We start from the raw sequence: 16740 nt of genomic DNA, 5'->3' as shown, positions 1-16740 counted from the left end.
AATATTTTCTTTTGTGTTAATCAGAAGAAAACTAATGCATACAGGTTTAAAACAACACAAGGATGAGTAAATTATGAAAGAATTTTCATTGAACCTATAAAATTCCATCATTTTTTTATTCCTACTATGGGAGTCAATGGTCACTATCTGCTGTGGGTGTACCATCATTCCTTAAAATATTTTCTTGTGTTAATCAGAAAAAAACTAATGCATACAGGTTTAAAACAACACAAGGATGAGTAAATTATGAAAGAATTTTCATTGAACCTATAAAAATCCATCATTTTTTTAATCCTACTGTGGGAGTCAATGGTAACTTTCTGCTGTGGGTTTACCATCATTCCTCAAAATATTTTCTTTTGTGTTAATCAGACAAAAACTAATGCATACAGGTTTAAAACAACACGAGGATGAGTAAATTATGAAAGAATTTTCATTGAACCTATAAAATTCCATCATTTTTTATTCTTACCATGGGAGTCAATGGACACTATCTGCTGTGGGTTTACCATCATTCCTCAAAATATTTTATTTTGTGTTAATCAGAAAAAAACTAATGCATACAGGTTTAAAGCAACACAAAGATGAGTAAATTATGAAAGAATTTTCATTGAACCTATAAAATTCCATCATTTTTTTATTCCTACTATGGGAGTCAATGGTCACTATCTGCTGTGGGTTTACCATCATTCCTAAAAATATTTTCTTTTTGTGTTAATCAGAAAAAAACTAATGCATACAGGTTTAAAACAACACAAGGATGAGTAAATTATGAAAGAATTTTCATTGAACCTATAAAATTCCATCATTTTTTTATTCCTACTATGGGAGTCAATGGTGACTATCTGCTGTGGGTGTACCATCATTCCTTAAAATATTTTCTTTTGTGTTAATCAGAAAAAAACTAATGCATACAGGTTTAAAACAACACAAGGATGAGTAAATTATGAAAGAATTTTCATTGAACCTATAAAAATCCATCATTTTTTTAATCCTACTATGGGAGTCAATGGTAACTTTCTGCTGTGTGTTTACCATCATTCCTCAAAATATTTTCTTTTGTGTTAATCAGACAAAAACTAATGCATACAGGTTTAAAACAACACAAGGATGAGTAAATTATGAAATAATTTTCATTTAACCTATAAAATTTCATCATTTTTTTATTCCTACTATGGGAGTCAATGGTCACTATCTGCTGTGGGTTTACCATCATTCCTCAAAATATTTTCTTTTGTGTTAATCAGAAAAAAACTAATGCATACAGGTTTAAAACAACACAAGGATGAGTAAATTATGAAAGAATTTTCATTGAACCTATAAAATTCCATCATTTTTTTATTCTTACTATGGGAGTCAATGGTCACTATCTGCTGTGGGTTTACTATCATTCCTCAAAATATTTTCTTTTGTGTTAATCAGCAAAAAACTAATGCATAAATGTTTAAAACAACACGAGGATGAGTAAATTATGAAATAATTTTCATTGTACCTATAAAATTCCATCATTTTTTTATTCCTACTATGGGAGTCAATGGTCACTATCTGCTGTGGGTTTACCATCATTTCTTAAAATATTTTCTTTTGTGTTAATCAGAAAAAAACTAATGCATACAGGTTTAAAACAACACAAGGATGAGTAAATTATGAAAGAATTTTCATTGAACCTATAAAATTCCATCATTTTTTTATTCCTACTATGGGAGTCAATGGTCACTATCTGCTGTGGGTTTACCATCATTCCTAAAAATATTTTCTTTTTGTGTTAATCAGAAAAAAAAAACTAATGCATACAGGTTTAAAACAACACAAGGATGAGTAAATTATGAAAGAATTTTCATTGAACCTATAAAATTCCATCATTTTTTTATTCTTACTATGGGAGTCAATGGTCACTATCTGCTGTGGGTTTACCATCATTCCTCAAAATATTTTCTTTTGTTTTAATCAGAAAAAAACTAATGCATAAATGTTTAAAACAACATGAGGATGAGTAAATTATGAAAGAATTTTCATTGTACCTATAAAATTCCATCATTTTTTTATTCCTACTATGGGAGTCAATGGTCACTATCTGCTGTGGGTTTACCATCATTCCTCAAAATATTTTATTTTGTGTTAATCAGAAAAAAACTAATGCATACAGGTTTAAAACAACACAAGGATGAGTAAATTATGAAATAATTTTTATTTAACCTATAAAATTCCATCATTTTTTTATTCCTACTATGGGAGTCAATGGTCACTATCTGCTGTGGGTTTACCATCATTCCTCAAAATATTTTCTTTTGTGTTAATCAGAAAAAAACTAATGCATACAGGTTTAAAACAACACAAGGATGAGTAAATTATGAAATAATTTTCATTTAACCTATAAAATTCCATCATTTTTTTATTCCTACTACGGGAGTCAATGGTCACTATCTGCTGTGGGTTTACCATCATTCCTCAAAATATTTTCTTTTGTGTTAATCAGAAAAAAACTAATGCATACAGGTTTAAAACAACACAAGGATGAGTAAATTATGAAAGAATTTCCATTGAACCTATAAAAATCCATCATTTTTTTAATCCTCCTAAAGGAGTCAATGGTAACTTTCTGCTGTGGGTTTACCATCATTCCTCAAAATAATTTCTTTTGTGTTAATCAGAAAAAAACTAACGCATAAATGTTTAAAACAACACGAGGATGAGTAAATTATGAAAGAATTTTCATTGAACCTATAAAATTCCATCATTTTTTTATTCCTACTATTGGAGTCAATGGTCACTATCTGCTGTGGGTTTACCATCATTCCTCAAAATATTTTCTTTTGTGTTAATCAGAAAAAAACTAACGCATACAGGTTTAAAACACCACAAGGATGAGTAAATTATGAAAGAATTTTCATTGAACCTATAAAAATCCATCATTTTTTTAATCCTACTATGGGAGTCAATGGTCACTATCTGCTGTGGGTTTACCATCATTCCTCAAAATAATTTCTTTTGTGTTAATCAGAAAAAAACTAATGCATAAATGTTTAAAACAACACGAGGATGAGTAAATTATGAAAGAATTTTCATTGAACCTATAAAATTCCATCATTTTTTTATTACTACTATGGGAGTCAATGGTCACTATCTGCTGTGGGTTTACCATCATTCCTCAAAATATTTTATTTTGTGTTAATCAGAAAAAAACTAATGCATACAGGTTTAAAACAACACAAGGAAGAGTGTGTTGATATGTGATAGAAATAATGTGTGCTGGCTCCTTTAAGAGACTGTCACTTAATGATGATGTCATCAGTGTCAGACTAGTTCTAGTTTGTTGTTTATAGGAAGCCATCAAGCCCTCATGGTAGCTCTGCTAATCTTAATTCATCTGCTACATTTCATGTCCTTTCGAAGGCATTGTTGGTATGTTGAGTCAAGTTAAATGTTATCTAACTATATTAGTCAGTATTTTAAGTTTTGTTTTAAGAGTTCATGTAAAATTGAAATCTAAAATATTTACAGTACAGATAACATGTGTTGAATATATATTGCTTTAAAATGTACACCTTGGAACTTAAAGGACTTAAATGTTAGTTGTGTGATACATGTTTAATTCATAAATGCATATTTGATTCTCATGTGATGTAAACTATTTCCATTAGCTAAAATGTATTGTTATTCTTTTTTTTAGTTTTACCCTACTTCCAGTCAGCCATTAAACAAAGTGAATTTGATGTCTGCTTCAATGTGGTGATTGGTAGAGGAGTTGTCTGTCTGTCAACTGATGCAAGGCGTATTAGGGTGGCAGAATAGTAAAACAACACCTTCATGCAGACTGATCTACAGCAGAAAAGGTCAGAGTGCCTCCTTGTGGCGAAAGACAGAAAAGCAATTATATGACACAAAATTGGATCATGGAAGATTCAAAGACCCCAGCTCATAGCACTTTGGTGACTTGGTCTAATCGGTCCACGACATCCAAACAATCAAAAGGCTCTTCTGTCAGCTCTGCTGTTGCCTTAGCCCTTGCTGAAGCTGAAGAAGCCAAAGTTAAAGTAAAATATGCAGAGAAGGAAATGCATATAAAGATGCAAAGTGCACACTTGGATGCAGAAAAGGCCCGTTTAGAGGCAAAATTATTTGTCTTAGATGTTGAAAGGAAAGCTGCTGCTGCGGTAGCTAAGGCTGAAGCACTAACTGCAGCTTTAAGTTGTGATAAAGAATCAAGTCATAAATCTGACATTGAACACAGATCTGGCTCTCATGATTCTATTCGAAGAACGCAAGAGTATGTTCAAGAACAAGCTAGACTGCAAGCTAACGCCCAGTTAGGTCAATCTGAGATGTTTGAGGATGCATGGCCACCGCCGCCACCAGCAGAATTATTTCAAGAGAATTTGACAGAACGGCCATCATATGAAATTGAGGGTTTGGACACACACAAAGACTACAGATGTTATGATACCTCTAAAGTCATTCTTGAAGCTGAGTCGCATCCCCCTGGTGCTCATTCAAACACTTCTGCTGGTTACGCTCTCTATCCTGATGGGTATTACTCTACTCAACCTCCATATGTAAAATCCTCTCCTGCCACCAAGGAAGAACACGATCCTTACCTATGTAATATAAGGCCATCTGATGAGACATACCACATGCCCACCTATTCACATTCTATCATGCAGTCATCAGGAAGAGTTCCAAATGCCCACAGTTATCCACAAGTTAAATCATATGCTGCAACTCCATCCCAACATGTCCAATTTCGAGCTAGTACCCCTGATGTAAATCAGAGTGTTTCCGATCTCGTCAGATTCATGGCACGGCGAGAGATTGTCTCAACAAGCCTACTAGCATTTAATGATTGCCCTGAAAACTACAGCGCATGGAAGGCATCATTCTTAACTGCCATCAGAGATCTTAACCTCACGGCTAAAGAAGAGATGGATCTATTGGTCAAATGGTTAGGTGCAGATTCTAGAGAACAGGCAAAACGTATAAGAGCAGTACATGTCAAAAATCTAGACAGAGGTCTTCAGATGATCTGGGAACGGTTGGATGATTGTTTTGGAGCACCTGAGGTCATTGAAAGTTCATTACTCAGGAGACTAGATGATTTCCCAAAGATTTCAAATAAAGAAACAAACAAACTTAGAGACTTAGGAGACCTCCTCATGGAACTCTTAGTGGCAAAATCTGAGGGAGTGCTATTAGGTCTTGCTTGTCTGGACACTGCACGGGGCATAGCCGGTATAGTGCAAAAGCTACCTTTCAGTCTGCAAGAGAGATGGATGGCTCTAGGCTATGCATTTAAACAACAGCACAAAGTCCCCTTCCCCCCGTTTCATGTACTTGTTAACTTTGTCACAGAACAAGCAAAAATGCGTAATGATCCCAGTTTTGTCCTTCCTCTTCATGCTGATAATCCAAAGCCAGGAAGTTTTAAGAATATCAACAAAGCTTCAATCTCAGTTCACAAGACAGATGTCTTTCCAGAGACAACTGTAACTGGTGAAACCCAAAATGTTGATATAGATGTGGCTAAATTCTGTCCTATACATAAAAAACCACACCCTTTGAACAGATGCCGTGGATTTAAGGAGAAATCACTTGAAGATAGGAAGGCCTTTTTGAAGCAGAAAGGGATTTGTTTTAAGTGTGTAGCATCCACCACACATTTTGCAAGGAACTGCGGAAAGCTCATCAAGTGTTCTGAATGTGGCAGCGAAACACATCATTCTGCTTTACACCCAAAATCCATCTCTCAGACCGTTAAAACCCACATCCAGACCAAAGATCATGGCGGGGAGAAGGAACCCTCAGAAGATGAAGTGTCGACTAAGTGTACAGGAGTCTGTGGTAGTAATCTTAGTGGCAAGACATGTTCAAAGATTTGCCTTGTGACAGTGTTTCCAAGTGGTCAGCAGGAGAAATCAATACAGGTGTACGCCATCATCGACGATCAAAGCAACCGATCTTTGGTGAGATCGAAATTCTTCAGTGTCTTTGGCTTGGACGGCAACAGATCCTCCTACTATCTCAAAACGTGTACAGGAATGATCCAAACAAGTGGTAGAAGAGCACATGGATTCCAGGTGGCATCTATCGATGGTCAGGTCGTTCATACTCTACCAACCTTGATAGAATGTGATAACATCCCAGATAATCGCTCTGAGATACCCTCACCACAAATTGCTCTTCATCATCCACATCTAAAAAGCATTGCAGCACAGATTCCAGAGGTTGACTCAGAAGTTCCAATTATGATGTTGTTAGGTAGAGATCTCATAGAGGTACATAAGGTGAGGAGATACATTAATGGCCCCCCTGAAGCTCCATATGCTTTGAAGCTGGACCTTGGCTGGGTCATAGTTGGTGATGTGTGCCTGGGCAGAGTTCACAAGCCAGAAAGTGTTAACACTCTCTTCACCTGCACCTTGGATAGTGGTCGTCAGTCACTGTTTAAGCCATGTCCTAACGTCTTTCAAATCAAGGAAAATGTTTGTGATGTAAAGCCCTCAAGTTCTAGTACTGCTACTCCATTGAAGAAGCCTGTATGGAAAAGGGATGACCAAGTAGATCAGGACATCTTCAAGAGAACAAAGGATGATGAAAGATTGGCTCTTTCGGTTGAAGATATGACTTTCCTTCATATTATGGAGGAGGGCTTATACAAAGATGAGAAGCAAAGCTGGGTAGCTCCCCTTCCGTTCAAACTTCAGAGGCGGCGATTACCAAACAACAGGTCACAAGTTCTAGATCGTTTCAAATCTCTACAGCGTTCTTTTGCTAAGAAGCCAATCATGAAAGAGCACTTCTTTACATTTATGGAGAAGATACTGGAAAGAGGTCATGCAGAAGTAGCACCACCACTCAACCACCAAGAAGAATGTTGGTACTTGCCTCTCTTTGGTGTGTACCATTCAAAGAAGCCAAACCAGATCAGAGTCGTCTTCGATTCAAGCTGTCAGTATGATGGTGTCTCGCTTAACGACGTGCTTCTGAAGGGCCCTGACCTGAATAATGGACTGCTTGGTGTACTTTTGCGCTTCAGAAAGGAGGCAGTAGCCATCACCACAGATATACAACAAATGTTTCATTGTTTTCTTGTTAGGCCAGAGGATAGAAACTTTCTCAGGTTCTTCTGGTATGGAAATAATGATCCAGAGCAAAACATTATGGAGTTCAGGATGAAAGTCCATATCTTCGGTAACAGTCCTTCACCAGCCGTCGCAATCTATGGCCTTAGACAGGCAGCGAAGGAAACTGAGACAGAGTTCGGAACAGACGTCCTAAAGTTCATAGAAAGAGATTTCTATGTGGATGATGGCTTAAAATCTCTACCCTCTGCAACAGCCGCCATTGATCTCCTTAAAAGGACACAAGAAGCACTTGCTCGCTCCAATCTAAAGTTGCATAAAATTGCATCAAACAATGAGGAAGTCATGAATGTGTTTACATCTGAAGGTGACTGCCGAGATTCAAAGGATATGGACCTCGACAAAGACACATCGCCAGTCCAGCGTACTTTAGGAGTTAGCTGGAATCTCAAAACCGACACATTTACATTTCAGCTGTCCAATGATGTGAAACCATTTACACGCCGTGGCGTTCTCTCTACTGTGAATGGGTTATATGACCCATTTGGGTTTGCAGCTCCGGTTGTTATTCAAGGCAAAGTTCTGATTAGAGACCTCACAAGTGACTCACAGGACTGGGACTCACCCTTACCCCTGGAGAAAAGGGAATCCTGGCAAAAATGGAGGGACTCCCTTCAAGAGCTTCAACAGCTCCAAATCCCTAGACCTTACACCAAAATTTCTCCATCAGAAGCTTCACATAGAGAGCTCTGTGTCTTCTCAGATGCTTCAGTTATGGCTATAGCTGCAGTAGCTTATCTCAAAATTCTGGACACAGAGGGAAAGAGTGAAACAAGTTTCATCTTAGGGAAAGCCAGACTAGCGCCTCGCCAAGAGTTGACAATCCCTCGCCTCGAGCTCCGTAGTGCAGTGTTGGCTGTAGAGGTGGCTGACATCATAATGTCAGAGATGGACATTGAATTTGATAGAGTAACCTTTTTCACAGACAGCAAAGTGGTCCTCGGTTACATCTATAATGAAAAACGAAGATTCTATGTCTTTGTGAATAATCGAGTCCAAAGAATAAGATGCAGTTCACACCCTCAGCAATGGCATTACGTTCCAAGTGACCAGAATCCAGCTGACCATGCGACAAGGTCTGTGCCTGCAGATCGTCTAAAAGATACAACATGGCTTACTGGTCCACTATTCTTGTCATGCTCTAATCAAGAATATAACACTTCAAATCAATTTGATCTTGTGGAGCCAACCAGTGATGTTGAAGTGCGGCCTGAGGCAACAGTGCTCACTACCCATACCAAAGACAGCCAGCTTGGTACAAAGGGCTTTGAGCGTTTCTCTAGTTGGAAGATACTTCTTCGGGCTGTCGCATGTCTAATACATGTTGTACAGACCTTCAAAGGGAATTCAACCAAGAATGTGGAAAATTGCAAAGGTTGGCATTGTTGCAGGATGTCGTACAGTGTAAACGAGTTGAACCAAGCCAAAGTCACTGTCATTCATGCTGCACAGCAGGAAGCATTCGTTGAGGAACTCCGATGCATCAAAGATGGTAAGAACATTTCAAAGGACAGTCCCCTCTTCACATTGAACCCCATCAAAGACAAAGATGGTCTTATGAGAGCTGGAGGACGGCTCTCACAAGCTAACATCGACTATGATGAAAGCAATCCCATCATAATCCCAAAGCGGCACCACATTGCAACTTTGATAATGAGGTTTTACCATGAACAATCACAACATCAGGGTAGGCACATTACTGAAGGTGCTATACGTATGGCAGGTTTTTGGATTTTGGGAGCCAAAAGGAGCATATCTTCTCTTATCTTTGGATGTGTAGTTTGCCGAAGACTACGAGGAAAGAGTGAAGTACAAAAGATGGCTGATTTACCAGTGGACAGGGTCAGTACCGAGCCCCCCTTTACCTATGTAGGCACTGATGTATTTGGGCCTTGGACCATCTCAGCCCGCCGCACAAGAGGTGGACATGTGAACAGCAAAAGATGGGCGGTGCTGTTCACCTGTTTAGCCATCAGAGCTGTCCATATCGAAGTAGTGGAGTCTATGGACACATCTTGTTTCATAAATGCCATGAGACGCTTCATTGCCATTCGTGGTCCCATCAAGCAGATGCGATCTGATCGAGGGACCAATTTTGTAGGGGCATGCAGAGAACTGGGCATTCCTTCTAACTTGGATGAGGCAAAGGTGTCAAGGTTTCTTGCCGAACAAGGGTGTTCTTGGATCTTCAATCCACCCCACGCTTCGCACATGGGCGGAGCGTGGGAGCGCATGATAGGTATAACCCGTAAGATCTTAGACTCCATGATGCTTCAGCTGGGTCCGTCTAAAATTACTCATGAAGTTCTTACAACATTCTTGGCAGAGGTGACAGCGATAATAAACTCCAGACCGCTGATTCCTGTATCTGTAGATCCCGAGGACCCCCTTATACTTACTCCTGCAACATTACTTACTCAGAAGTATGGTTCTTGTCCAAATGTCGAGCTTGATCATACTGACCTCTACAGACGACAGTGGAAACGAGTCCAAAACCTAGCATCTACCTTCTGGGACAGGTGGCGGAAGCAGTATCTCTCCACACTGCAACCCAGGAAAAAGTGGCAATTCAAAAATCAAGACATCACAACGGGTAGTGTTGTCCTAATGAAAGACAGTCAGTCTAAACGCAACCAGTGGCCTTTGGGACGCATCACTAAAGTGTTGCCTAGTGGAGATGGAAGGGTACGAAAGGTCGAAATCAAAATTGTCAATAAGGGAGAACCAAAGGTTTTTGTCAGACCTATAACTGAAGTGGTAATGCTCATTCCTTTCAATTAGTTCAGTGACTGGTTCAGTGTTTTGTTTACAATGAGTCGTGGTATCTGGGGATACCAGGCGGGGAGTGTGTTGATATGTGATAGAAATAATGTGTGCTGGCTCCTTTAAGAGACTGTCACTTAATGATGATGTCATCAGTGTCAGACTAGTTCTAGTTTGTTGTTTATAGGAAGCCATCAAGCCCTCATGGTAGCTCTGCTAATCTTAATTCATCTGCTACATTTCATGTCCTTTCGAAGGCATTGTTGGTATGTTGAGTCAAGTTAAATGTTATCTAACTATATTAGTCAGTATTTTAAGTTTTGTTTTAAGAGTTCATGTAAAATTGAAATCTAAAATATTTACAGTACAGATAACATGTGTTGAATATATATTGCTTTAAAATGTACACCTTGGAACTTAAATGACTTAAATGTTAATTGTGTGATACATGTTTAATTCATAAATGCATATTTGATTCTCATGTGATGTAAACTATTTCCATTAGCTAAAATGTATTGTTATTCTTTTTTTTAGTTTTACCCTACTTCCAGTCAGCCATTAAACAAAGTGAATTTGATGTCTGCTTCAATGTGGTGATTGGTAGAGGAGTTGTCTGTCTGTCAACTGATGCAAGGCGTATTAGGGTGGCAGAATAAAGAGTAAATTATGAAAGAATTTTCATTGAACCTATAAAAATCCATCATTTTTTTAATCCTACTATGGGAGTCAATGGTAACTTTCTGCTGTGGGTTTACCATCATTCCTCAAAATATTTTATTTTGTGTTAATCAGAAAAAAACTAATGCATACAGGTTTAAAACAACACAAGGATGAGTAAATTATGAAATAATTTTCATTTAACCTATAAAATTCCATCATTTTTTTATTCTTAGGGTTAGGTTATAGGCATAAATACGAAGAGTGCACCCCCTGGAAGTGCACCCCCTGAGATTTTTTTGGTCACCCCCAGGGATGGTTAGGTTATTTGTCGTACAGACTTAACTGTACGCTATGCTCCACCCCCAGACTGCCTACACGGCTGTTGGTTAGATAGGTGGATGCACAGAAGGCACTGGCCGGCGCATGTTAGTGAAGGATTGTTCTGCCCCCCTGCTTTTCCTCCTCGGACCAGAGCGCAAGACTTGAACGTCACTGGTCCCTACGCCCCCCAAAAACCTCGGCTCCAAGTTGCATTTCCCATTTGACACATCATCAGTAGTGAACCTCAGGATCATTGGACGTTTCGGCCTTAAAATCACTAGACGCCCTCCCCTGAGGCGGCCCGCACCAGGTGATCAGTCTGGGCGTGTGTCTTCCCACCCCCCTAATGTTGGGCTACCCACCTTGTGATTGGAACTTAAGTTCCTCATAGCAGGCAAGGTTACTAGCCTTGGAGCCAACGTGTGGCATTACCCAACTCCCTCAAACTTTAATAAATACCGGGGTTTGGAACTCAAGAGCTCCTTATTTTAAGGGTCAGAGGTTACTGACCTACTAAATATCCCACTATGCATCAACCTCCTATAGGTTAAAAACCTATAATGCTTTAGACCTCCAAGCAAAAATAGTTTAGACAGAGATCACTCTAATTAATGGTCCCTAGTACTAGGGTTAGTGCCCTTACAAGTCCTGACATTGGGGTTAGTGCCCTTACGGGTCCTGACATTGGGGTTAGTGCCCTTACGGGTCCTGACATTGGGGTTAGTGCCCTTAGGGGTCCTGACATTGGGGTTAGCGCCCTTAGGGGTCCTGACATTGGGGTTAGCGCCCTTAGGGGTCCTGACATTGGGGTTAGAGACCTACCAGTCCTGACCTTGGGGTTAGAGTAAGGTGCAGGTTAGGGCATAAAATAGCATAAGAAAACCTGGCATTTTAGTGACTTCAGGAGTCTTGACCTTGGGCCCAGAGCAAAGCTTACAAAATAGTTGAGACAGCTGTGGAGGCTGCGGCTGCAAATGTGAACCTAAAGACAACTAATGCACCTCGTAAGACACTTAAGGCCCCGAGTAAAACACTAAAAACGGAAAGATACTGTGCACCCTCTCCTTTACTCCCCGAACCTTAGCTTATAAGCCCCTGGAACCCTCCCAATGTATGCAAGGATGTGCTGTTGAGTGACTGAGGCTAACCCTCCAAAAAGACTTGGGATCCAATTAAAGCCTGCTAACCCCAGGCTACCAACCTGCGTGCTGTCCTAGTGGACCCAGGAAGGCTGGATACCTACCTACCTCCCCAAGTAACCATTCGTTAACACCGCAAGGTATCCCTGGCTACCCGAGAAAGGCCTGTGTTCACGAGGTATCTTAACTGGCGGGTGTCTTACAACACCAAGCTTCTACCAGCCAGACCCTCTAGGAGTTCTTATCCCTAAACCGACATCTCACTCACCTGAGTAAAACCGTTAGGTTCCAAACTCCTAATGTACCTATGCCCCCTCAACCCTAGTCTTATTTGGACCCAGCCATCGGAATTATGGTAGGTCTTTCTAAACTAGCCCCCATACCGAAGGCCGGCTCCAAACATAACCTAATTCCAACCCTACCTTTCCTTTAGTAAAAGAAAGATCCAAATAAAATAAAATGCACCCACATCAACCAGGAGTCTCTCCCTCCATAACATCAAAAGACTAACCTGTAGGTGCCTCCCCCTACTTCCCGCCCTATGTAAGGCCTCCATCCTCCCTTAAAAAAAGTTAACAAAATCACCTCTAACCCGCCTCGAACTCAAACCTATCCACCACCGAACTAGATGTCAGGGTGCTAACCCCCACCCCAAACACCCAACGTGCGTTCCCTGATCCTATAACTACTATACCGCTCCTATGTACCCCTAAGAAGATTGAAAATTCCACCTTGACCACCTCAGACTGGAACCCATGTATTACCGAACTAGGTGTCAGTGTACTAACCCCTATTCCAAACATGCAACCCTATGTTCCATGCTCTCTTTCTACTGTAGAGCTTCCGTTTATCTCTAAGGAATTAATTTTAAAATTCTCCCCTCGACCCCCCTCAGACTCGAACCCATGTACTACCGGACTAGGTGTCAGTGTACTAACCCCTATTCCAAACCTGCAACCCTATGTTCCATGCGATCTTTCTACTGTAGATCTTCTGTTTATCTCTAAGGAATTAATTTTTTAAAAAAATCCCACCTCGACCCACCTCGGACTCGAACCCATGTACTGCCGGACTAGGTGTCAGTGTACTAACCCCTATTCCAAATCGGCAGCCATCTTGGTTTAATCTAGTACCTCTAATCCCAAAAAAAAAAAAAAACAAAATCTTAGTTTTGGTGCCCAGTAACCTATTTCCCCCATTAATTGTGAGGCTTATATCAAATAGAAATGCAATTAGAATAGAGAAAAACTCCGAGCTCCCCCCCACCCACGAGCTTCCCATCAAATGACCAGGAAGAGCTTATCAGAGTAACACAAATTGGTTTTATTAACACCACTTTGGACAATAAATTTTACTTCCCAAGAAACAAACAAAAAAAATTGAAATGTCCTGCTTAATATTTAATGTTTAATCCCTTGGGGTAGGTTGTGCCCAATCTCTTTATCCAGAGCCTTTCTCTTTTCCTTCTCACCTGGACTGTCCAGTTCTCATTATGTTCTATAACTTTAGAGAACAGACTCTTGAGACCATGTCTCTTAAAATGTGCTACCACATGCCCTTTTCCCAGGATTCCCTTCCTAATATTCCACTTGTGGTTATAAATCCTGTCCCCAATTTTCCCCCCGGTTTCCCCAACATACTTCCGCCCACACTTCCTACACTGCAGCAAATAGACTCCATTCTTACGGTTCTTCTTCCCCCCTTGGAATCTATACACTTTCCCTCCAACCCCTTTGACCACCGCTTAGGGTTAGGTTAGGGTTAGGAGTTAGGTTAGTCCAGAGCCCAGACAAGTCCAGACCCGGTTGTGCATGGGCCATCAAGCTCTGACCACTCCAGACAATCCAATGGACACCCCAGGAACCAGAAAAGCCCCCCGCTCCCCATCATACAAAATTATGTAATATTCACACATCAACAGATCTCTGAATGGGCAATAAGAAAGAAGAAAGAAGAAAGTCAATCCTTTGGTGTAATCTGTACGTGGAGAGAGTGAGAGACCATGACCAATCCACCACTGTGTACCTAGAACAGCCTCCAGGACCTCTGTGTTTAGATTATGTGTCTGAAGAAGGGAATTTTTATTTTATTCAGTGTGTTCAGATGATAGGGTTAGGTTAGAGTTAGGCCAAAGCCAGACCCAAGGTCCAACTCGGAAGCACTGGCCATCGTTCAACTGGCCGCCTCAGGTAAGTTCCCATTATCACACCAACAGCCCAAAATAGTATGCACAAGCACTCACAATGTCCTACTTTTTGGAAAATAAATCCACCTTGGTGGTTAGTGAGCTTAGGGCTGCTTTTTGCAGGGTTTGTGACGTTGGGGTTAGGGTTTGTGTTCAGGTGAGAGGATCTAAATGGATCTACTTCAATCACCATCCACAATAAAGGTTTCCAGATGATGTTATGCTGGTGTTCGAGAGAAGACTTGGTCTGTAAGCCTGTATCACGCGACGTTTCGACAGCTTTTCGTGTCTTCTTCAGGCGAGGCTTGATTTTTGGAATTATTAAAGAGGACTCAACACCGTTCTTCTTGTGGAGACTGACTCAAATTGGGCTCAACACTAATCCAAAATTTTCAGAAGGACATTCAACATCGTCCAATGACAGAGACTAATACCAGAACGGTTTTCTACACTGTGTTCCTGACATAAGACCATAACACACCGTCCCAAAGTGTGCCTCCATCTTATTTTAGACGTGAGATCTCCCTTAAAAATCCATCCTATACTTACTTTCCCTATTTTGGGCCGATAGGAGATTTTTAGGTGGGTCTTTAATGTCTCTTTTTCAGTGGAAACCAGTTCTAAGACGAGTGCTCCATGTCATTCTTCGTGTTGAGCAACGTTCTTACTAATTTTGATCCCAGTGGAGACTGCTCTGAATGAGTTCTCAACACTCTTATGTGGTGGAGTTTAAATAACACACATAAATATTTTTTTATTGTGTGTCTAAAATTTTAATTTTGAATGTAAAACCTCTTTAATAATTTTACACGCTCTACACACTGTGTTTGGTGGAGCTAATAATTTTCCTCTGTCTCAGTGTCCATCTGTGTGGGTCTTTTTATATCTGAGAAGGGCGTGGCTTCTCTCTTTCTATTTTCCAACGTCAAATAAAATTTTAAGAAGCATATTTTTGCATTTTACTTGCAATACTATAATGAAACTATTAGCACAATAATGCAAACCACACTTTTCAAGGTCCAGAGAGCGAGGCACTCGCTAGGTTAGGTTAGAGTTAGGCCAAAGCCAGACCCAAGGTCCAACTCGGAAGCACTGGCCATCGTTCAACTGGCCGCCTCAGGTAAGTTCCCATTATCACACCAACAGCCCAAAATAGTATGCACAAGCACTCACAATGTCCTACTTTTTGGAAAATAAATCCACCTTGGTGGTTAGTGAGCTTAGGGCTGCTTTTTGCAGGGTTTGTGACGTTGGGGTTAGGGTTTGTGTTCAGGTGAGAGGATCTAAATGGATCTACTTCAATCACCATCCACAATAAAGGTTTCCAGATGATGTTATGCTGGTGTTCGAGAGAAGACTTGGTCTGTAAGCCTGTATCACGCGACGTTTCGACAGCTTTTCGTGTCTTCTTCAGGCGAGGCTTGATTTTTGGAATTATTAAAGAGGACTCAACACCGTTCTTCTTGTGGAGACTGACTCAAATTGGGCTCAACACTAATCCAAAATTTTCAGAAGGACATTCAACATCGTCCAATGACAGAGACTAATACCAGAACGGTTTTCTACACTGTGTTCCTGACATAAGACCATAACACACCGTCCCAAAGTGTGCCTCCATCTTATTTTAGACGTGAGATCTCCCTTAAAAATCCATCCTATACTTACTTTCCCTATTTTGGGCCGATAGGAGATTTTTAGGTGGGTCTTTAATGTCTCTTTTTCAGTGGAAACCAGTTCTAAGACGAGTGCTCCATGTCATTCTTCGTGTTGAGCAACGTTCTTACTAATTTTGATCCCAGTGGAGACTGCTCTGAATGAGTTCTCAACACTCTTATGTGGTGGAGTTTAAATAACACACATAAATATTTTTTTATTGTGTGTCTAAAATTTTAATTTTGAATGTAAAACCTCTTTAATAATTTTACACGCTCTACACACTGTGTTTGGTGGAGCTAATAATTTTCCTCTGTCTCAGTGTCCATCTGTGTGGGTCTTTTTATATCTGAGAAGGGCGTGGCTTCTCTCTTTCTATTTTCCAACGTCAAATAAAATTTTAAGAAGCATATTTTTGCATTTTACTTGCAATACTATAATGAAACTATTAGCACAATAATGCAAACCACACTTTTCAAGGTCCAGAGAGCGAGGCACTCGCTAGGTTAGGTTAGAGTTAGGCCAAAGCCAGACCCAAGGTCCAACTCGGAAGCACTGGCCATCGTTCAACTGGCCGCCTCAGGTAAGTTCCCATTATCACACCAACAGCCCAAAATAGTATGCACAAGCACTCACAATGTCCTACTTTTTGGAAAATAAATCCACCTTGGTGGTTAGTGAGCTTAGGGCTGCTTTTTGCAGGGTTTGTGACGTTGGGGTTAGGGTTTGTGTTCAGGTGAGAGGATCTAAATGGATCTACTTCAATCACCATCCACAATAAAGGTTTCCAGATGATGTTATGCTGGTGTTCGAGTTAGGGTTAGGGTTAGGGTTAGGGTTAGGTTAGGGTTAGGTTAGGTTAGGGTTAGGTTAGGTTGGGTTA

The 16740-nt window shown here is 40.3% G+C and overlaps 2 protein-coding genes across 2 annotated transcripts; both read left to right on the top strand.

The window, feature by feature from the left end:
• Positions 1-3277: 3277 nt before the first annotated feature.
• LOC135765899 (uncharacterized) lies at positions 3278-8757 on the top strand. The gene is made up of 3 exons (XM_073812673.1): positions 3278-3402; positions 3671-8628; positions 8699-8757. The coding sequence occupies exons 2-3, from the start codon at positions 3876-3878 to the stop codon at positions 8755-8757; spliced, it is 4812 nt and encodes a 1603-aa protein (XP_073668774.1). The 5' UTR covers positions 3278-3402; positions 3671-3875.
• On the top strand, positions 8715-10555 carry LOC135765103 (uncharacterized). Its single transcript, XM_065275778.2, has 2 exons — positions 8715-10165; positions 10434-10555. The coding sequence occupies exon 1, from the start codon at positions 8790-8792 to the stop codon at positions 9915-9917; it is 1128 nt and encodes a 375-aa protein (XP_065131850.2). The 5' UTR covers positions 8715-8789; the 3' UTR covers positions 9918-10165; positions 10434-10555.
• The last annotated feature ends 6185 nt before the right edge of the window (positions 10556-16740 follow it).

The sequence above is a fragment of the Paramisgurnus dabryanus genome, chromosome 19, assembly GCF_030506205.2.
Source record: "Paramisgurnus dabryanus chromosome 19, PD_genome_1.1, whole genome shotgun sequence".
NCBI classification, from domain to species: domain Eukaryota; kingdom Metazoa; phylum Chordata; class Actinopteri; order Cypriniformes; family Cobitidae; genus Paramisgurnus; species Paramisgurnus dabryanus.
The sequence above is the reverse complement of the archived record's forward strand: the minus strand, read 5'-3'. Positions and strand labels throughout refer to the sequence as shown.

Bases quoted from the DNA above. Each gene is read 5' to 3' on its own strand.
- LOC135765899 (XM_073812673.1), top strand. From the start codon at position 3,876: ATGACACAAAATTGGATCATGGAAGATTCAAAGACCCCAGCTCATAGC. The intron at 8,629-8,698 runs GTAAGAACATTT...TGGTCTTATGAG, and splicing joins ACTCCGATGCATCAAAGATG to AGCTGGAGGACGGCTCTCAC.
- LOC135765103 (XM_065275778.2), top strand. From the start codon at position 8,790: ATGAGGTTTTACCATGAACAATCACAACATCAGGGTAGGCACATTACT.